General features: G+C 49.5%; 1 protein-coding gene across 1 annotated transcript in view; it reads right to left on the reverse strand.

The window, feature by feature from the left end:
- Window positions 1–1,561: 1,561 nt before the first annotated feature.
- Window positions 1,562–22,813, reverse strand: part of LOC144752922 (E3 ubiquitin-protein ligase TRIM39-like) — a 406,522-nt gene continuing 385,270 nt past the window's right edge. The window contains exons 10-11 of the mRNA XM_078640743.1: window positions 19,552–19,555; window positions 1,562–2,368 (exon numbers count right to left, since the gene is read on the reverse strand). Of these exons, the coding sequence (XP_078496869.1) occupies window positions 1,860–2,368; window positions 19,552–19,555 (513 nt within the window). The 3' untranslated portion in view covers window positions 1,562–1,859. The remainder of the gene's footprint in view (window positions 2,369–19,551; window positions 19,556–22,813) is intronic.

The raw sequence follows: 22,813 nt of genomic DNA on the forward strand, positions 1-22,813 counted from the left end.
GAGTCAGTGAGTAGGTGGGAGAGTCAGTGAGTGAGTGGGAGAGTCAGTGAGTGGGTGGGAGAGTCAGTGAGTGGGTGGGAGAGTCAGTGAGTGGGTGGGAGAGTCAGTGAGTGGGAGGGAGAGTCAGTGAGTTGTAGGGCTGGATTACATTCCATGGCTTCCAATTAAAATTACCATCGGACAATGAATCCAGCAAATAAGGACTTTGGCTAAACAGCTCCCCCATTACCTGTTAAGACATTTTTCATCAAGTATCACTTGGACGCTCATGGACTGTGTGCTTGTGGCAGCTGTATGGGGCATTTGTTATTAGCATGCATAAGCTACTGCTGAAGGTCTTCGAGCAGTTTCCGGTTTTGCTTTATTATGCCTGAACATTAGTATGCAAACTACTAAAGATATTTCAATGTGATTCTCTCGAGGCTCGTTAGTCCCTTATCACATCCCCAAATTCTCCTACAGACTTTACAGACTTTAACTTAGAGATTACTCTCCAGGTTAAGAGGGAAAAAAAAACTAAACATACACGGCGTTCCTGGCGATCAGAATCACGGCAGTAATGGTAACTGCTTTTGCTACTCGAAATGCGAGCCTTAGCGATTTTATTTAGGAGTGGCTATAATTAAACATAATGCATTTTATTTTTCTTGACTGCTGTACTGACCTGTGAACAAAAGAAACTAATTCTGACTGCCAGAAGAGAGCATCATAGTTGCATCCCAGAATCATGCAAGGTCAATAGCCACTGCACAGTATGCCTTTTACAGTAAAATAACAAGGAAGTGTCAGCACAGAAAAGCGGGCGAATAAAATAAAACACAACTTTTACACATATCGAAGTCCTATGTGCTGACGCGGTGCCCAGGGTGATGTGTCTACAGACAGGAAAGGGTTAAAACGCAAACTCACCGCAGCAGCCCGGCTTCAACAGGAAGCCAGGCAACCTTTGTTGGGACGGGGGCGGGGCCGGACACGCGACCGGAGCTTCCCAGGAGGCAGGCTGCAGTGGCTGGCGCATGGCTCCGGTGCAGAGAGAGGAGAGCCCTGCGTGCAGCCGGCGTCCGCCCGGGAAGCCAAGGAGCGGAGTGCCGGTGTCCCTGTGCCCGTTGACGTCGGAAGAGTCCTGCGGAGTAGAAGTCCCGGTGAGTGGGGCTGCAGCGTGTGTATGTGTGTGTGTACGCGCGCGCGCCTGTGTGTGCGTGCATGCAGAGGGGTGGGGGCTGGATGTGTCCGGTGAGTGGGGCTCCGTGCTTGCGTGTCTGTGTGTATGCAGAGGGGTGGGTGGGGGGCGGCAGCGTGTGTGTGTGAGCGCCCGCCTGTGTGTATGCGTGCATGCAGAGGGGTGGGGGCTGGCTGTGAGTTACTCTGCGCAAGCGCGGCTCAGACGCGCGCTCCCGCGGTCAAAACTGAGACTGCAAAAGCGCGCGTCTGAGTCGTGTCCACTCTCCTGAATACGGGTCACATTAGGTCTGTAGCAGACACTCTCAATGCTCACGCATTGAGAGTACGTCTGCTCGACCTAATAAAGGACCCACAGGCGAGACCTATTGAATATGCCAGTGCTTGTTTAATTCTTTTGAGACTTTATCATGTTACAGCTGTTATTGGTGCATGATTCACAGGGAAACATTGTCTGCCCTTGTTTTAAAAATGTACAAGGAAACGAGACACAGTTTCACTGAGGCTTCTGGTTGCCATGGAAACAGGTGAGAGGGCCATTGAAGAAGGTTCTTGGAATGTTGGGGTTTAAACCGTGGGTGAGAGTTGAGGGGGAGGAAGGGGGGGCTCACTCCAGCCTCAGCTCCGCTCCTCCCCTGTAGGGGGGGAGGGAAGGATGAGGGTCTGAAGCTCCCTGCAGCTCACACCAGCCTCAGCTCCGCTCCCCAGAGATAGAAGTACGGGAAGAGCCTCTGTGTGAAGGGGGCCGGCGGGAAGGAGTAGAGAAGCTCCATGGAGTCAGCATTGTACAGGGACAGAAGCCCCCCCTCGTAGTCCAGATACACCCCCAGCTTCAGGGGCTTCACACGAGGGGCCAGAGGGGTCTCAGGGGAGGTGAGAGCCCAGTACAGACCCACCGACCCCTGCACAGCCCAGACTCCCCCCTCAGGGGACCATGTGAAGTCTTCCTTCCAGTCCACAGACTCTGCTGCGACCCCCACAATCCACCCTCCCCCTTCCTGCAGCAGCTGCACCTCCCAGTAATGTCTGCCGGAGGTGAACCCCTCGCTCCCCAGCACACAGCGCCAGGAGGTGAATCTCTTGGGGGTGTCCGGCAGACGCTGTTCTGTGTCCGTCCATCTCACTCGTCTCCGCCCCTCAGACAGGTGGAGGCGAGGCTGAGCCGTGTCAGGATCCAGAGTCACCATCACTGCAGAGAAGAGATTCACAATTAGAGATTTAATGACACAAAGAAAGGCTGGAATTACTGCTTCTGTTTTACATGTGATTAGTTTACAACACATCTGGAAGGAGCATGCGGCGCTAGAGAGCACGAAGCACTGGACTGCTCACTACACTAAATCGCACAGCGCTAGACAGCTCACTACACTAAAGCGCACAGCACTAGACTGCGCCAGAATATATTACTGAACTCCACCGCCCTGTAGAAACACTACAGGGGCTGAGCCAGAATATCTCACTGAACTCCACCGCCCTGTAGAAACACTACAGGGGCTGAGCCACAATATCTCACTGAACTCCACCGCCCTGTAGAAACACTACAGGGTCTGAGCCAGAATATGTTACTGAACTCCACCGCCCTGTAGAAACACTACAGGGGCTGAGCCAGAATATGTTACTGAACTCCACCGCCCTGTAGAAACACTACAGGGGATGAGCCAGAATATCTCACTGACCTCCACCGCCCTGTAGAAACACTACAGGGGCTGAGACAGAATATCTCACTGAACTCCACCCTCCTGTAGAAACACTACAGGGGATGAGCCAAAATATCTCACTTAACTTCACCACCCTGTAGAAACACCACAGGGGCTGAGCCAGAATATCTCACTGAACTCCAACGCCCTGTAGAAACACTACAGGGGCTGAACAGAATATCTTACTGAACTCCACCGCCCTGTAGAAACACTACAGGGGCTGAGCCAGAATATTTTACTGAACTCCACCGCCCTGTAGAAACACTATAGGGACTGAGCCAGAATATCTCACTTAACTTCACCACCCTGTAGAAACACTACAGGGGCTGAGCCAGAATATCTCACTGAACTCCACCCTCCTGTAGAAACACTACAGGGGCTGAGCCAGAATATCTCACTGAACTCCACAGCCCTGTAGAAACACTACAGGGGCTGAACTGAATATCTCACTGAACTCCACCCTCCTGTAGAAACACTACAGGGGATGAGCCAGAATATCTCACTTAAGATCACCACCCTGTAGAAACACTACAGGGGCTGAGCCAGAATATCTCACTGAACTCCACCAGCCTGTAGAAACACTACAGGGGCTGAGCCAGAATATCTCACTGAACACCACCGCCCTGTAGAAACACTACAGGGGCTGAGCCAGAATATCTCACTGAACTCCACCGCCCTGTAGAAACACTACAGGGACTGAGCCAGAATATCTCACTGAACTCCACTGCCCTGTAGAAACACTACAGGGGCTGAGCCAGAATTTCTCACTGAACCCCACCACCTTGTAGAAACACTACAGGGTCTGAGCCTGAATATCTCACTGAACTCCACCGCCCTGTAGAAACACTACAGGGGCTGAGCCAGAATATCTCACTGAACTCCACCACCCTGTAGAAACACTACAGGGACTGAGCCAGAATATCCCACTGAACTCCATCGCCCTGTAGAAACACTACAGGGACTGAGCCAGAATATCTCACTGAACCCCACCACCCTGTAGAAACACTACAGGGGCTGAGCCAGAATATCTCACTGAACTTCACCGCCCTGTAGAAACACTACAGGGGCTGAGCCAGAATATCTCACTGAACTCCACCACCCTGTAGAAACACTACAGGGGCTGAGCCAGAATATCTCACTGAACTCCACCGTCCTGTCAGAAACACTACAGGGACAGAGCCAAAATATCTCACTGAACTCCACCGTCCTGTCAGAAACACTACAGGGACTGAGCGAGAATATCTCACTGAACTCCACCGCCCTGTCATGATTAACTACAGGGACTGAGCCAGAATCTCACTTAACTCCACCGTCCTGTAGAAACACTACAGGGGCTGGGCCAGAATATCTCACTGAACTCCACCGTCCTGTCAGAAACACTACAGGGACTGAGCCAGAATATCTCACTGAACTCCACCGCCCTGTCATGATTAACTACAGGGACTGAGCCAGAATCTCACTTAACTCCACCGTCCTGTAGAAACACTACAGGGGCTGGGCCAGAATATATCACTGAACTCCACCGCCCTGTAGAAACACTACAGGAGGTGAGCCAGAATATCACACTGAACTCCACCGCCCTGTCATGATTAACTACAGGGACTGAGCCAGAATCTAACTTAACTCCTCCGTCCTGTAGAAACACTAGAGGGGCTGAGCCAGAATATCTCACTGAACTCCACCGCCCTGTCATGATTAACTACAGGGACTGAGCCAGAATCTAACTTAACTCCACCGTCCTGTAGAAACACTACAGGGACTGGGCCAGAATATCTCACTTAACTTCACTACCCTGTAGAAACACTACAGGGGCTGAGCCAGAATATCTCACTGAACTCCACCGCCCTGTAGAAACACCACAGGGGCTGAGCCAGAATATCTCACTGAACTCCACCGCCCTGTCAGAAACACTGCAGCGGCTGAGACTGAATATCTCACTGAACTCCACCGCCCTGTAGAAACACTACAGGGGCTGGGCCAGAATATCTCACTGAACTCCACCCTCCTGTAGAAACACTACAGGGGCTGAGCCAGAATATCTCACTGAACTCCACCACCCTGTAGAAACACTACAGGGGCTGGGCCAGAATATCTCACTTAACTTCACCACCCTGTAGAAACACTACAGGGGCTGAGCCAGAATATCTCACTGAACTCCACCGCCCTGTAGAAACACTACAGGGGCTGAGCCAGAATATCTCACCGAACTCCACCGCACTGTAGAAACACTACAGGGGCTGAGCCAGAATATCTCACTGAACTCCACCCTCCTGTAGAAACACTACAGGGGCTGAGCCAGAATAACTCACTGAACTCCACCCTCCTGTAGAAACACTACAGGGGCTGAGCCAGAATATCTCACTGAACTTTATCGCCCTGTAGAAGCACTACAGGAGCTGAGCCAGAATATCTCACTGAACTCCACCGCCCTGTAGAAACGCTACAGGGGCTGAGCCAGAATATCTCACTGAACTCCACCGCCCTGTAGAAACACTACAGGGACTGAGCCAGAATATCTCACTGAACTCCACCGCCCTGTAGAAACACTACAGGGGATGAGCCAGAATATCTCACTGAACTCCACCGCCCTGTAGAAACACTACAGGGGCTGAGCCAGAATATCTCACTGAACTCCACCGCCCTGTACAAACACTACATGGGCTGAGCCAGAATATCTCACTGAACTCCACCGCCCTGTCAGAAACACTACAGAGGCTGAGCCAGAATATCTCACTGAACTCCACCATCCTGTAGAAGCACTACAGGGGCTGAGCCAGAATATCTCACTGAACTCCAACACCCTGTAGAAACACTACAGGGTCTGAGCCAGAATATCTCACTTAACTTCACCACCCTGTAGAAACACTACAGGGGCTGGGCCAGAATATCTCACTTAACTTCACCACCCTGTAGAAACACTACAGGGGCTTAGCCAGAATATCTCACTGAACTCCACCGCCCTCTCAGAAACACTACAGGGGTTGAGCCAGAATATCTCACTGAACTCCACCACCCTGTAGAAACACTACAGGGGCTGGGCCAGAATATCTCACTTAACTTCACCACCCTGTAGAAACACTACAGGGGCTGAGCCAGAATATCTCACTGAACTCCATCGCCCTGTCAGAAACACTACAGGGGCTGGGCCAGAATATCTCACTGAACTCCACCGCCCTGTAGAAACACAACAGGGGCTGAGCCAGAATATCTCACTGAACTCCACCACCCTGTAGAAACACTACAGGGGCTGAGCCAGAATATCTCACTGAACTCCACCGCCCTGTAGAAACACTACAGGGACTGAGCCAGAATATCTCACTGAACTCCACCGCCCTGTAGAAACACTACAGGGTATGATCCAGAATATCTCACTGAACTCCACCGCCCTGTAGAAACACTACAGGGGCTGAGCCAGAATATCTCACTGAACTCCACTGTCCTGTCAGAAACACTACAGTGGCTGAGCCAGAATATCTCACTGAACTCCACCGCCCTGTAGAAACATTACAGGAGCTGAGCCAGAATATCACACTGAACTCCACCGCCCTGTAGAAAAACTAGAGGGGCTGAGCCAGAATATCTCACGGAACTCCACCGCCCTGTCATGATTAACTACAGGGGCTGAGCCAGAATATCTCACTTAACTCCACCGTCCTGTAGAAACACTACAGGGGCTGGGCCAGAATATCTCACTTAACTTCACCACCCTGTAGAAACACTACAGGGACTGAGCCAGAATATCTCACTGAACTCCACCGCCCTGTAGAAACACTACAGGGACGGAGCCAAAATATCTCACTGAACTCCACCGCCCTGTCAGAAACACTACAGGGGCTGAGCCAGAATATCTCACTGAACTCCACCGTCCTGTCAGAAACACTACAGTGGCTGAGCCAGAATATCACACTGAACTCCACCGCCCTGTAGAAACACTAGAGGGGCTGAGCCAGAATATCACACTGAACTCCACCGCCCTGTAGAAACACTACAGGAGCTGAGCCAGAATATCACACTGAACTCCACCGCCCTGTAGAAACACTAGAGGGGCTGAGCCAGAATATCTCCCTGAACTCCACCGCCCTGTGGAAACACTACAGGGCCTGAGCCAGAATATCTCACTGAACTCCACCGCCCTGCAGAAACACTAATGGGCCTGAGCCAGAATATCTCACTGAACTCCACCGCCATGTCATGATTAACTACAGGGACTGAGCCAGAATCTCACTTAACTCCACCGTCCTGTAGAAACACTACAGGGGCTGGGCCAGAATATCTCACTTAACTTCACCACCCTGTAGAAACACTACAGGGGCTGAGCCAGAATATCTCACTGAACTCCACCGCCCTGTAGAAACACCACAGGGGCTGAGCCAGAATATCTCACTGAACTCCACCGCCCTGTCAGAAACACTACAGGGGCTGAGACTGAATATCTCACTGAACTCCATTGCTATGTCAAACACTACAGGGGCTGGGCCAGACTATCTCACTGAACTCCACCCTCCTGTAGAAACACTACAGGGGCTGAGCCAGAATATCTCACTGACCTCCATCGCCCTGTCAGAAACACTACAGGGGCTGAGCCAGAATATCTCACTGAACTCCACCGCTCTCTCAGAAACACTACAGGGGTTGAGCCAGAATATCTCACTGAACTCCACCACCCTGTAGAAACACTACAGGGGCTGGGCCAGAATATCTCACTTAACTTCACCTCCCTGTAGAAACACTACAGGGTATGATCCAGAATATCTCACTGAACTCCACCACCCTGTAGAAACACTACAGGGTATGATCCAGAATATCTCACTGAACTCCACCGCCCTGTAGAAACACTACAGGGGCTGAGCCAGAATATCTCACCGAACTCCACCGCCCTGTAGAAACACTACAGGGGCTGAGACAGAATATCTCACTGAACTCCACCCTCCTGTAGAAACACTACAGGGGCTGAGCCAGAATATCTCACTGAACTCCACCCTCCTGTAGAAACACTACAGGGACTGAGCCAGAATATCTCACTGAACTCCACCGCCCTGTAGAAACACAACAGGGGCTGAGCCAGAATATCTCACTGAACTCCACCACCCTGTAGAAACACTACAGGGGCTGAGCCAGAATATCTCACTGAACTCCACCGCCCTGTAGAAACACTACAGGGACTGAGCCAGAATATCTCACTGAACTCCACCGCCCTGTAGAAACACTACAGGGTATGATCCAGAATATCTCACTGAACTCCACCGCCCTGTAGAAACACTACAGGGGCTGAGCCAGAATATCTCACTGAACTCCACTGTCCTGTCAGAAACACTACAGTGGCTGAGCCAGAATATCTCACTGAACTCCTCCCTCCTGTAGAAACACGTCAGGGTCTGATCCAGAATATCTCACTGAACTCCACCTCCCTGTCAAACACTACAGAGGCTGAGCCAGAATATCTCACTGAACTTTATCGCCCTGTAGAAGCACTACAGGAGCTGAGCCAGAATATCTCACTGAACTCCACCGCCCTGTAGAAACACTACAGGGGCTGAGCCAGAATATCTCACTGAACTCCACCGCCCTGTAGAAACACTACAGGGACTGAGCCAGAATATCTCACTGAACTCCACCGCCCTGTAGAAACACTACAGGGGCTGAGCCAGAATATCTCACTGAACTCCACCGCCCTGTAGAAACACTACAGGGGCTGAGCCAGAATATCTCACTGAACTCCACCGCCCTGTCAGAAATACTACAGGGGCTGAGCAAGAATATCTCACTGAACTCCTCCCTCCTGTAGAAACACGTCAGGGTCTGATCCAGAATATCTCACTGAACTCCACCTCCCTGTCAAACACTACAGAGGCTGAGCCAGAATATCTCACTGAACTCCACCACCCTGTAGAAGCACTACAGGGGCTGAGAAAGAATATCTCACTGAACTCCAACACCCTGTAGAAACACTACAGGGGCTGAGCCAGAATATCTCACTGAACTCCACCGCCCTGTAGAAACATTACAGGGTCTGAGCCAGAATAGCTCACTTAACTTCACCACCCTGTAGAAACACTACAGGGGCTGAGACAGAATATATCACTGAACTCCACCGCCCTATCAGAAACACTACAGGAGCTGAGACTGAATATCTCACTGAACTCCATTGCTATGTCAAACACTACAGGGGCTGGGCCAGACTATCTCAAAGAACTCCACCCTCCTGTAGAAACACTACAGGGGCTGAGCCAGAATATCTCCCTGAACTCCACCACCCTGTAGAAACACTACAGGGGCTGAGCCAGAATATCTCACTGAACTCCACCGCCCTGTAGAAACACTACAGGGACTGAGACAGAAAATCTCACTGAACTCCACCCCCCTGTAGAAACACTACAGGGGCTGAGCCAGAATATCTCACTGAACTCCACCCTCCTGTAGAAACACTACAGGGGCTGAGCCAGAATATCTCATTGAACTCCACCGCCCTGTAGAAACACTACAGGAGGCCAGAATATCTCACTGAACTCCACCACCCTGTAGAAACACTACAGGGGCTGGGCCAGAATATCTCACTTAACTTCACCACCCTGTAGAAACACTACAGGGTATGATCCAGAATATCTCACTGAACTCCACCGCCCTGTAGAAACACTAGAGGGGCTGAGCCAGAATATCTCACTGAACTCCACCGCCCTGTAGAAGCACTACAGGAGCTGAGCCAGAATATCTCACTGAAGTCCACCGCCCTGTAGAAACACTACAGGGGCTGAGCCAGAATATCTCACTGAACTCCACCGCCCTGTAGAAACACTACAGGGACTGAGACAGAATATCTCACTGAACTCCACCGCCCTGTAGAAACACTACAGGGGCTGAGCCAGAATATCTCACAGAACTCCACCGCCCTGTAGAAACACTACAGGGGCTGAGCCAGAATATCTCACTGAACTCCACCGCCCTGTCAGAAACACTACAGGGGACGAGCCAGAATATCTCACTGAACTCCACCGCCCTGTAGAAATACTACAGGGGCTGAACAGAATATCTCACTGAACTCCACCCTCCTGTAGAAACACTACAGGGGATGAGCCAAAATATCTCACTTAACTTCACCGCCCTGTAGAAACCCTACAGGGGCTGAACAGAATATCTTACTGAACTCCACCGCCCTGTAGAAACACTACAGGGGCTGAGCCAGAATATTTTACTGAACTCCACCGCCGTGTAGAAACACTATAGGGACTGAGCCAGAATATCTCACTTAACTTCACCGCCCTGTAGAAACACTACAGGGGCTGAGCCAGAATATCTCACTGAACTCCACCCTCCTGTAGAAACACTACAGGGGATGAGCCAGAATATCTCACTTAACTTCACCACCCTGTAGAAACACCACAGGGGCTGAGCCAGAATATCTTACTGAACTCCACCGCCCTGTAGAAACACCACAGGGGCTGAGCCAGAATATCTAACTGAACTCCACCCCCCTGTAGAAACACTACAGGGGCTGAACAGAATATCTTACTGAACTCCACCGCCCTGTAGAAACACTACAGGGGCTGAGCCAGAATATTTTACTGAACTCCACCGCCGTGTAGAAACACTATAGAGACTGAGCCAGAATATCTCACTTAACTTCATCACCCTGTAGAAACACTACAGGTGCTAAGCCAGAATATCTCACTGAACTCCACCGCCCTGTAGAAACACTACAGGGTCTGAGCCAGAATATCTTACTGAACTCCACCGCCCTGTAGAAACATTACAGGAGCTGAGCCAGAATATCACACTGAACTCCACCGCCCTGTAGAAAAACTAGAGGGGCTGAGCCAGAATATCACACTGAACTCCACCGCCCTGTAGAAACACTAGAGGGGCTGAGCCAGAATATCTCACTGAACTCCACCGCCCTGTAGAAACACTACAGGGGCTGAGCCAGAATATCTCACTGAACTCCACCGCCCTGTAGAAACACCACAGGGGCTGAGCCAGAATATCTCACTGGACTCCACCCCCCTGTCAGAAACACTACAGGGGCTGAGACTGAATATCTCACTGAACTCCATTGCTATGTCAAACACTACAGGGGCTGGGCCAGACTATCTCACTGAACTCCACCCTCCTGTAGAAACACTACAGGGGCTGAGCCAGAATATCTCACTGAACTCCATCGCCCTGTCAGAAACACTACAGGGGCTGAGCCAGAATATCTCACTGAACTCCACCGCCCTCTCAGAAACACTACAGGGGTTGAGCCAGAATATCTCACTGAACTCCACCACCCTGTAGAAACACTACAGGGGCTGGGCCAGAATATCTCACTTAACTTCACCACCCTGTAGAAACACTACAGGGGCTGAGCCAGAATATCTCACTGAACTCCATCGCCCTGTCAGAAACACTACAGGGGCTGAGCCAGAATATCTCACTTAACTCCACCGCCCTGTAGAAACACTACAGGGGCTGAGACTGAATATCTCACTGAACTCCATTGCTATGTCAAACACTACAGGGGCTGGGCCAGACTATCTCAAAGAACTCCACCCTCCTGTAGAAACACTACAGGGGCTGAGCCAGAATATCTCCCTGAACTCCACCGCCCTGTAGAAACACTACAGGGGCTGAGCCAGAATATCTCATTGAACTCCACCGCCCTGTAGAAACACTACAGGGGCTGAGCCAGAATATCTCACTGAACTCCACCCTCCTGTAGAAACACTACAGGGGCTGAGCCAGAATATCTCATTGAACTCCACCACCCTGTAGAAACACTACAGGGGGGGGCTGATCCAGAATATCTCACTGAACTCCACCGCCCTGTAGAAACACTACAGGGGTTGAGCCAGAATATCTCATTGAACTCCACCACCCTGTAGAAACACTACAGGGACTGAGCCAGAATATCTCACTTAACTTCACCACCCTGTAGAAACACTACAGGGTCTGAGCCAGAATATCTCACTGAACTCCACCACCCTGTAGAAACACTACAGGGGATGGGCCAGAATATCTCACTTAACTTCACCACCCAGTAGAAACACTACAGGGGCTGAGCCAGAATATCTCACTGAACTCCATCGCCCTGTCAGAAACACTACAGTGGCTGAGCCAGAATATCTCACCGAACTCCACCGCCCTGTAGAAACACTACAGGGGCTGAGCCAGAATATCTCACCGAACTCCACCGCCCTGTAGAAACACTACAGGGGCTGAGCCAGAATATCTCACTTAACTCCACTGCCCTGTAGAAACACTACAGGGGCTGAGCCAGAATATCTCACCGAACTCCACCGCCCTGTAGAAACACTACAGGGGCTGAGCCAGAATATCTCACTGAACTCCACCCTCCTGTAGAAACACTACAGGGGCTGAGCCAGAATATCTCACCGAACTCCACCGCCCTGTAGAAACACTACAGGGGCTGAGACAGAATATCTCACTGAACTCCACTGCCCTGTAGAAACACTACAGGGGCTGAGCCAGAATATCTCACCGAACTCCACCGCCCTGTAGAAACACTACAGGGGCTGAGCCAGAATATCTCACTGAACTCCACCCTCACTACAGGGGCTGAGCCAGAATATCTAACTGAACTCCACCCTCCTGTAGAAACACTACAGGGGCTGAGCCAGAATATCTCACTGAAGTCCACCGCCCTGTAGAAACACTACAGGGGCTGAGCCAGAATATCTCACTGAACTCCACCGCCCTGTAGAAACACTACAGGGACTGAGCCAGAATATCTCACTGAACTCCACCGCCCTGTAGAAACACTACAGGGGCTGAGCCAGAATATCTCACCGAACTCCACCGCCCTGTAGAAACACTACAGGGGCTGAGCCAGAATATCTCACTGAACTCCACCCTCCTGTAGAAACACTACAGGGGCTGAGCCAGCATATCTCACTGAACTTTATCGCCCTGTAGAAGCACTACAGGAGCTGAGCCAGAATATCTCACTGAAGTCCACCGCCCTGTAGAAACACTACAGGGGCTGAGCCAGAATATCTCACTGAACTCCACCGCCCTGTAGAAACACTACAGGGACTGAGCCAGAATATCTCACTGAACTCCACCGCCCTCTCAGAAACACTACAGGGGCTGAGCCAGAATATCTCACTTAATTCCACCGCCCTGTAGAAACACTACAGGGGCTGAGACTGAATATCTCACTGAACTCCATTGCTATGTCAAACACTACAGGGGCTGGGCCAGACTATCTCAAAGAACTCCACCCTCCTGTAGAAACACTACAGGGGCTGAGCCAGAATATCTCCCTGAACTCCACCGCCCTGTAGAAACACTACAGGGGCTGAGCCAGAATATCTCATTGAACTCCACCGCCCTGTAGAAACACTACAGGGGCTGGGCCAGAATATCTCACTTAACTTCACCACCCTGTAGAAACACTACAGGGGCTGAGCCAGAATATCTCACTGAACTCCATCGCCCTGTCACAAACACTACAGGGGCTGAGCCAGAATATCTCACCGAACTCCACTGCCCTGTAGAAATACTACAGGGGCTGAGCCAGAATATCTCACTGAACTCCACTGCCCTGTAGAAACACTACAGGGGCTGAGCCAGAATATCTCACCGAACTCCACCGCCCTGTAGAAACACTACAGGGGCTGAGCCAGAATATCTCACTGAACTCCACCCTCCTGTAGAAACACTACAGGGGCTGAGCCAGAATATCTCACTGAACTTTATCGCCCTGTAGAAGCACTACAGGAGCTGAGCCAGAATATCTCACTGAAGTCCACCGCCCTGTAGAAACACTACAGGGGCTGAGCCAGAATATCTCACTGAACTCCACCGCCCTGTAGAAACACTACAGGGACTGAGCCAGAATATCTCACTGAACTCCACCGCCCTGTAGAAACACTACAGGGGCTGAGCCAGAATATCTCACTGAACTCCACCGCCCTGTAGAAACACTACAGGGGCTGAGCCAGAATATCTCACTGAACTCCACCGCCCTGTAGAAACACTACAGGGACTGAGCCAGATTATCTCACTGAACTCCACCACCCTGTAGAAGCACTACAGGGGCTGAGCCAGAATATCTCACTGAACTCCATTGCTATGTCAAACACTACAGGGGCTGGGCCAGACTATCTCAAAGAACTCCACCCTCCTGTAGAAACACTACATGGGCTGAGCCAGAATATCTCCCTGAACTCCACCGCCCTGTAGAAACACTACAGGGGCTGAGCCAGAATATCTCACTGAACTCCACCGCCCTGTCAGAAACACTACAGGGGCTGAGCCAGAATATCTCACTTAACTCCACCGCCCTGTAGAAACACTACAGGGGCTGAGACTGAATATCTCACTGAACTCCACCGCCCTGTAGAAACACTACAGGGACTGAGCCCGAAAATCTCACTGAACTCCACCGCCCTGTAGAAACACTACAGGGACTGAGCCCGAAAATCTCACTGAACTCCACCGCCCTGTAGAAACACTACAGGGACTGAGCCCGAAAATCTCACTGAACTTCACCACCCTGTAGAAACACTACAGGGGCTGAGCCAGAATATCTCACTGAACTCCATCGCCCTGTCACAAACACTACAGGGGCTGAGCCAGAATATCTCACCGAACTCCACTGCCCTGTAGAAACACTACAGGGGCTGAGCCAGAATATCTCACTGAACTCCACTGCCCTGTAGAAACACTACAGGGGCTGAGCCAGAATATCTCACCGAACTCCACCGCCCTGTAGAAACACTACAGGGGCTGAGCCAGAGTATCTCACTGAACTCCACCCTCCTGTAGAAACACTACAGGGGCTGAGCCAGAATATCTCACTGAACTTTATCGCCCTGTAGAAGCACTACAGGAGCTGAGCCAGAATATCTCACTGAAGTCCACCGCCCTGTAGAAACACTACAGGGGCTGAGCCAGAATATCTCACTGAACTCCACCGCCCTGTAGAAACACTACAGGGACTGAGCCAGAATATCTCACTGAACTCCACCGCCCTGTAGAAACACTACAGGGGCTGAGCCAGAATATCTCACTGAACTCCACCGCCCTGTAGAAACACTACAGGGGCTGAGCCAGAATATCTCACTGAACTCCACCGCCCTGTAGAAACACTACAGGGACTGAGCCAGATTATCTCACTGAACTCCACCACCCTGTAGAAGCACTACAGGGGCTGAGCCAGAATATCTCACTGAACTCCATTGCTATGTCAAACACTACAGGGGCTGGGCCAGACTATCTCAAAGAACTCCACCCTCCTGTAGAAACACTACATGGGCTGAGCCAGAATATCTCCCTGAACTCCACCGCCCTGTAGAAACACTACAGGGGCTGAGCCAGAATATCTCACTGAACTCCACCGCCCTGTCAGAAACACTACAGGGGCTGAGCCAGAATATCTCCCTGAACTCCACCGCCCTGTAGAAACACTACAGGGGCTGAGCCAGAATATCTCACTGAACTCCACCCTCCTGTAGAAACACTACAGGGGCTGAGCCAGAATATCTCACTGAACTCCACCCTCCTGTAGAAACACTACAGGGTCTGAGCCAGAATATCTCACTGAACTCCACCGCCCTGTAGAAACACTACAGGGACTGAGACAGAATATCTCACTTAACTTCACCACCCTGTAGAAACACTACGGGGGCTGAGCCAGACTATCTCACTGAACTCCACCCTCCTGTAGAAACACTACAGGGGCTCAGCGAGACCATCTCACTGAACTCCAACACCCTGTTCCGAAGCCACAGTCCAAAGATTTCTATTTCCATTTTTGTGTCAACACTAATTTGACAAAAAAATTGAAGTTTCTTCCCAACTGGTATTTAAAGTGACACAGTATTACCACAGGCACTATTACCACAGGCACTATTACCACAACCAGTATTACCACAGGCACTATTACCACAGGCACTATTACCACAGGCACTATTACCACAGGCACTATTACCACAGGCACTATTACCACAAGCAGTATTACCACAGGCACTATTACCACAGGCACTATTACCACAGGCACTATTACCACAGGCACTATTACCACAACCAGTATTACCACAGGCACTATTACCACAGGCACTATTACCACAGGCACTATTACCACAGGCACTATTACCACAGGCACTATTACCACAGGCACTATTACCACAGGCACTATTACCACAGGCACTATTACCACAAGCAGTATTACCACAAGCAGTATTACCACAAGCAGTATTACCACAGGCACTATTACCACAGGCACTATTACCACAGGCACTATTACCACAGGCACTATTACCACAGGCACTATTACCACAGGCAGTATTACCACAGGCAGTATTACCACATGCAGTATTACCACATGCAGTATTACCACATGCAGTATTACCACATGCAGTATTACCACATGCAGTATTACCACATGCAGTATTACCACATGCACTATTATAACATGCAGTATTACCACATGCAGGATTATCACATGCACTATTAAACATGCAGTATTACACATGCAGTATTACCACAGACCTGATTATCATATGCACTATTGCCACATGAAGTATTGCCACATGCAGGATTATCACATGCAGGATTGCCATGTGGAGCATAAACACATGCAGTATTACCACATGCAGGATTACCACATGCAGGATTACCACATGCAGGATTACCACATGCAGGATTATCACATGCAGGATTATCACATGCAGTATTACCACATGCAGGATTACCACATGCAGCATAACCTCATGCAGTATTACCACATGCAGGATTACCAAATGCAGTATTGCCATGTGGAGCATAAACACATGCAGTATTACCACAGGCAGTTCCACTCAACCAGATATTACAGGGGACACATTCCACTTTGGCTGACATTACAGAAATTGTAGCAGGAAAATGACAAATAGTGTTCAGGAATTGTCTGCAGAAATCAGTGCAGCATTACTCTATTGTTATCTTGTGTTTTGTGTGCGTGCATGGCATGAGAGCATATGTACCTGATGCGACAGGCCTAACTGTGAGTGCATCGTGTGAGTGTAGACTGTGAGGGAAGATCTTATAAACTGTGTGTGTGCAATAGGTCAGTGTAGATGCTTGCGCGAGGTCAGTGTAGGTGCATGTGGTAGGTAAGTGCAGGCGCATGCACTAGGTTAGTGTAGATGCATGCGCTAGGTCAGTGTAGGTTTATGCACTAGGCCAGAGTAGATGCATGTGCTAGGTTAGTGTGAGTGCATGCATTATGCCCTAGCTCACTGTAGATGCTTGTGCTAGGTTAGTGTGAGTGCACGCATTATGCCCTAGCTCACTGTAGATGCATGTGCTAGGTTAGTTATGTTATGTTATGTTATTTAAAATGTATTAAGCGCGCATACGCCCAGGGGCTTCTTGGCACTGGAAAGAGATAAAAGAAAAAACATAACAGAAGGTGAATCAATGAAAGTCTCTATTTCAAATATGCCTGTGTGAAAAGGTGAGTCTTAAATGCCTTTCTAAAGGCAAGGAGATCCGTACCCTGTGAGGGCTAGTGGCAAAGAATTCCACAAGGTGGCTGCTAAAAAATGAAAACTGCTGCCACCCTGTCGTTTCTTCTTAAAGCGTGGTACCTCAAGTAGGTCTTTGTGGGCTGATCTCAAGTTACGTGAGGGAGCGTATCTTCCAATCAGCTGCCTAATGAATAAGGGGCCCTTGCCTTGCAATGCCTTAAAAATGATGCACCCAGCTTTGAATTTGGCTCTTTGAGCCACAGGTAGCCAGTGTAAGGTCTCTAAACCAGGTTTAATCGATTCCCACTTGGGTACATTGCATATCAGTCTAGCGGCCTGGTCCTGCAAGTACTGCAGTCTTTTGAGTTGGCCTACAGGTAGGCCAAGATAAAGACTGTTTGAAAAATCAATATAGGAGAGGACTAAGGCCATGACCACCTGAATTAGGGCAGTGTGGGTGAGGAAGTGTGCAATTTTCCTAATTTTCCTCAGTTGAAAAAATCCGGAGGAAACCACGGTTCCGATCTGGGTTTTTAAAGTAAGGTCCTCATTGATGGTAACCCCCAAGCTTTTTACAGTTTGTGATTTTTTTGGGGGGAGACCCATATCAACAGGCCAGAAATTAGGGCTCCAGCTGATTTCGCTCTTACCGGGCAGAATCAGCTCGGTTTTCCCCGGGTTTAATTTAAGGTGATTTGAGGACATCCAACTCTGGATTAGAGTGATGGTTGCCTGAAAGTCCTCCTCAGCATTTGGAGAGTTGAGTTCAAAGACTAGCTGTAAATCGTCTGCATAATTATATACCGTGACTTTGTGCTTTCTCAAAGCAAAAAGAAGGGGCCGCATATACAAATTAAACAATAAGGGAGACAAAGAAGAGCCTTGGGGGACCCCACAGAAGGAATTGATTTTAGGAGCCGAAAAGGATCCTAGGCAGACAGCCTGGGTGCGTTCAGATATGAACGATTTTAGCCAAGCCAAGGCAGAGTCTCTGAGGCCCGCCTGTTCGACACGGTTGACCAGAATGGAATAGTCAACCGTGTCGAATGCCGCGGACAGATCAAGGAGCACCAGGGCTTGGTGAAGATTTATGTCATCGTTGGACCTCAAGGTGTTCTGGACGGCCAGTATTACTGCCTCAGTAGAATGACCAGGCCGAAATCCTGCTTGATTAGGTTGAAGATAGCCCGATTCCTCCACAAAGTTTGAGAGGCAGTTGGTAACATGAGCCTCCAACATTTTGGATAAAAAGGGAAGCAGGGATATAGGCCGATAATTCGTGAGGTCCAACGGGTCGATACCAGGTTTCTTAGTTAAGGGTATCAGTAAGGCCTGCTTAAAACTGCTGGGCACTGTCCCAGAAGTGAGAGAGTTGTTAAGCAAGGATATCATGCTGTTGGGAATGGCTCGACCAATTTCCCTCATAATTTGGGGGGGACAGGCATCCATAGGGGAGCCTGATTGGACTCTGGACAATAATTCTAAGAAAACTTTCAAATCAATAGGAGGAAAAGAGTGTAAGGTTAGGGGATTAAAAAAGATGTCGTCCACAGGAGCGCAAGCTGGAAGTGTGGAGATGTTCTGTTTGATCAATAGAATCTTTTCACTAAAAAAATCGTTCAGGGAGTTGCATAGTGCTTGTGTAGGAACTACCGGAGGAGAGGTTCTGTCATCATTACATAAGTCGTTCACTATCCTGAAAATTTCTTTCGACTTATTGGTAGAGTTTAAGATTTTAGACGAGAAGTAGGCAGTCTTATGATTATGTAGAATTTTTTGATATGCCTTCCTGGCTAGGCAGTAAGTAGCCCTGGCTAGAGGGCAGTACTGAGAGCGCCATGCCCTTTCCTGTTGCCTCACTTCCAGTTTTAATTTTTTGACCTCGGGTGTGAACCATTTATGTGCGTCCGAGCTCCTAGAGCTGCAAAGACGCATGGGAGGAGCAAAGATATTGATTGCTGAAGTAAGCCATTGTTTAAACCAGAGGTCGGCCTCCTCCACATTAGTACTCTCTGGGGGAAGGGAAGTATTTAAAAAGTTTAAGAAAGCTGACATATCCATGGAAGTCCATTTCCTAATGGTCTTACTGGTTTGTAGCTTAAATTGGGTGGTTTTATCTAACTGGAAAGAAAAACTTATGCTATAGTGATCAGACCAACAACAAGGTTTTATATCTATCGAGGATAATAGTAAGTTCGAGGAGCAGATTTGGTCAAGACTATGACCTTTCTGATGAGTCTTAGTATGAATGTGTTGTATCAAGTTGAGGTCGTCAAGAAGTTCTTTCATCTCTGCAGCTTGAGGGTCTAGCAATGTATTGTCAAACCAGAAATTTAAGTCTCCGACCAAAAGCAATTTAGAATGGTTTGTGACCAGAGGGGCCAATAACTGTGCTAGAGTAGATGGAAATATAGCCATGGTTTGAGGTGGGCGATACAATAGCACCAGTGCAAGTGTTCCATTAGGAGTGTCTAATTTAGCGACTATGTTTTCTGTGTTAGATAAAGGCAGGGATGACAGTTGTCTGAGTTGATGTTTTTTGTTAGCTATAATGGCCACACCTCCCCCAGTTTTCCCTCCCGGACGTAATGCTGACAGAATGTAATAGTCTGCTGGTAGGGCAGCTAAGATGTCCGGTAGTGAGTCCGGGGTGAGCCAGGTCTCAGTCAGTAGCAGCATGTCAGGTTGTATGTCCGTTAATACCAGAAAGATGTCCGTCTGATGTTTAATCATGGAACGGGTGTTTAAATATATGCACCTAAACGTGCAAGTAGCGCTGGGTGTGGTAGTGAGCATCGCATACTTAGGAGCGGGATCGGCTGTAAGGATGGCAGGGTTGTTTATGCCCAAGTGAGAGATTCGTTTAGCCGTATTGTGAGGGACGGGTGGACACATCGTTGTAGATGGCCGTAGTGCTTGTAAGTCAGCGGATGTGTATGTATAGGAGCAGGCAATGTCCTTAGCCCCTAGTCCCGGACGCTCGCGGACGAGCGGAGACGATCTTGACTCTAGCGCGACTCCGGCGCGCATCCGTCACGCCCGCTGCGCTCCCTCCAGCACATTACGTTTTATGTGAAGGAGCCTTGAGCAACTGGACCGCTGCCTCAGGTCCCAGTGCTCTCGGACTCCTCCCAATATGGCGCCCGCTCTCACCACCAGACCGGCACCAGGAGCCGCGGTAGATGAGCCGCCCTCCACTCAATCGGCAGGGGAGCCGCGGTGGACCGGGGCAGAGGGGCTGCTGTCTGAAGGTAAGAAAAAGGTGGCGCTGATAATCAGCCGCGCTGCTTGCCTTTAAACGATGCAGTTAAAATACACCTTCAGCCTGTAAGAGAATCTGATGTTAAAAAGATAACCGTTTTGATCACAGTTAATCAGTAAGACGTTAAGGTAGTGCAAATAAACAGTGCAGATAAACACTAATCAGGAATAAAAAAATTAGATTCTCAAGATATGCCCTTGTGCGCTTTCTCTCTTTCTAATGGCGCCGGGAAGCTGCCACCAACCCGGAATCCACCCGGGTTAGTGTGAGTGCATGCATTAAGTAAGTGCAGGTGTATGCCCTAGCTCACTGTAGATGCATGCGTTGGGTCCGTGTAGATGCATGTGCTAGGTTAGTGTGAGTGCATGCATTAAGTAAGTGCAGGTGCATGCCCTAGCTCACTGTAGATGCATGCGTTGGGTCCGTGTAGATGCATGTGCTAGGTTAGTGTGAGTGCATGCATTAAGTAAGTGCAAGTGCATGCCCTTGCTCACTCCAGATGCATGCGTTGGGTCCGTGTAGATGCATGTGCTAGGTCCCGGTTGGTGCTAAAACTCTGGAAAATAGAATGTGTTGTGAGGTAAATACAAAATTGAGGTAATTTTCCGTTCGATTGCCCCAGAATACTGCAATATCTGAGTTGCTCGCCGCTGTCAAGCCTACAGAATCATAACAGTATCATCGTTCGACACGGTCTCCCACCAGATCCTGCTCAGGAGATTGGAGGAGATTGGACTCAGAGGACCTGCTCTTCAGTGGATGACGAGCTTCCGGTCCTCCCGTTCTCAGACCATCAATTCAGGCCCTTTTCAGTCAAAGACAATTAAACTGACCAAGGGAGTTCCCCGGGGCTCATGTTTAAGCCCCACCTTATTCAACATCTATGTTGCTCCCTTGGCCAACCCCTCCGGGCCTGTGGCTTTACACCTATTTCATCTGCATTGTTGACAACACTTAGCTCCTCTTCTTATTTAATAAATCCACCCCCTTTGTTCAGGGAAGATGGAGATTATGCTCTGCGGAGAGGCATCTATGCGGTGGACACCAGACTGGTGGCCAGTAGCCCTTGGCATCCCCCTGCCCCTAAGGTCCTTGCTAAAAACCTGGTCATTCACCTAGACCGGGCCTTGACCATGAAGGAGTGTGTCGCTTATACTGCCGGCTCCTGCTTCTACGGCTGGGTTTGTTATGGCGAGTTTTTCCTTTCCTCCCCGATTCTACTCGTAAAACCCTCATTCAGACAATGGTAGTAAGCCGCTTATACTATTTCAACGCTCGCCTGGTCTCAGCCAATGAGTCCTCGCTTAGCAGATTGCAGGTGGTTCAGAACACCGCAGCGCGCCTTGTCTCAAATGCCCCCCAGAAAACTGCCTCCCTTCCTCTCCTTCTACAGCTTCATTGGCTTCCAGTGCCCAAGCGGGTTAAAGTCTAAATCTGCTGCACCGTCCACAAGGCCTTGTATAACAATGGCCCCCTCTACATCGCCGAGAAACGTAATCCTTATGTCCCTTCTAGGATCCACCGGTCAGGAACCAAATCACTTCTCTTGGTCCCAGGGATCAGGAAACAAGGGTAGGTGGGAAATCCTTTAGCTACCTCGCTCCCCTTTATCGGAATCAACTCCCCATTTACCCGAGACAATGTCCTGACTATCTCTGATTTAGAAAGCTTCTTAAGACTGCTCTGTTCTCATAATGCTTGTCAGCCTGTCCAGCAGCACGGTTCAAAGCGCAGAGATACCCCTTTGGAGGTGATTTAGGCGCTATATAAAACCCATAAATAAATAAACTAATTAATGTGAGGTGTGAAATTACCGCATCTGAATTTCCGATAAATTTCGCATGAATGTCTAAGGGGAAGATTGATTTAAACAAAGGAAATGCTGCAGCACATATACAGAATGGAGATTAGTGGAAATCTAGAAAAATCTTGTAAATACAAAGTTTAGGGACAAATCAAGTAACTGTACCCTGGCGTGAGTGCACGTTACCATTAAATACCAAACAATACCACACCATATCGCCATCCCATTCCATCCATCACCACCATACCAAACCATCCCATACCACTATACCATACTATACTATACTATACCATGATCTCACCCTATAGTACACCCACCATACCATCATAACATTCCATTCCATTCCAGTCCACACCATCCCATCCCATCCAATCCCATCCCACCATAACATCCCATAACATACCATTCCATTCCGTAGCAT

Source organism: Lissotriton helveticus, chromosome 5_1 (assembly GCF_964261635.1).
Source record: "Lissotriton helveticus chromosome 5_1, aLisHel1.1, whole genome shotgun sequence".
Taxonomy (NCBI): Eukaryota; Metazoa; Chordata; class Amphibia; order Caudata; family Salamandridae; genus Lissotriton; species Lissotriton helveticus.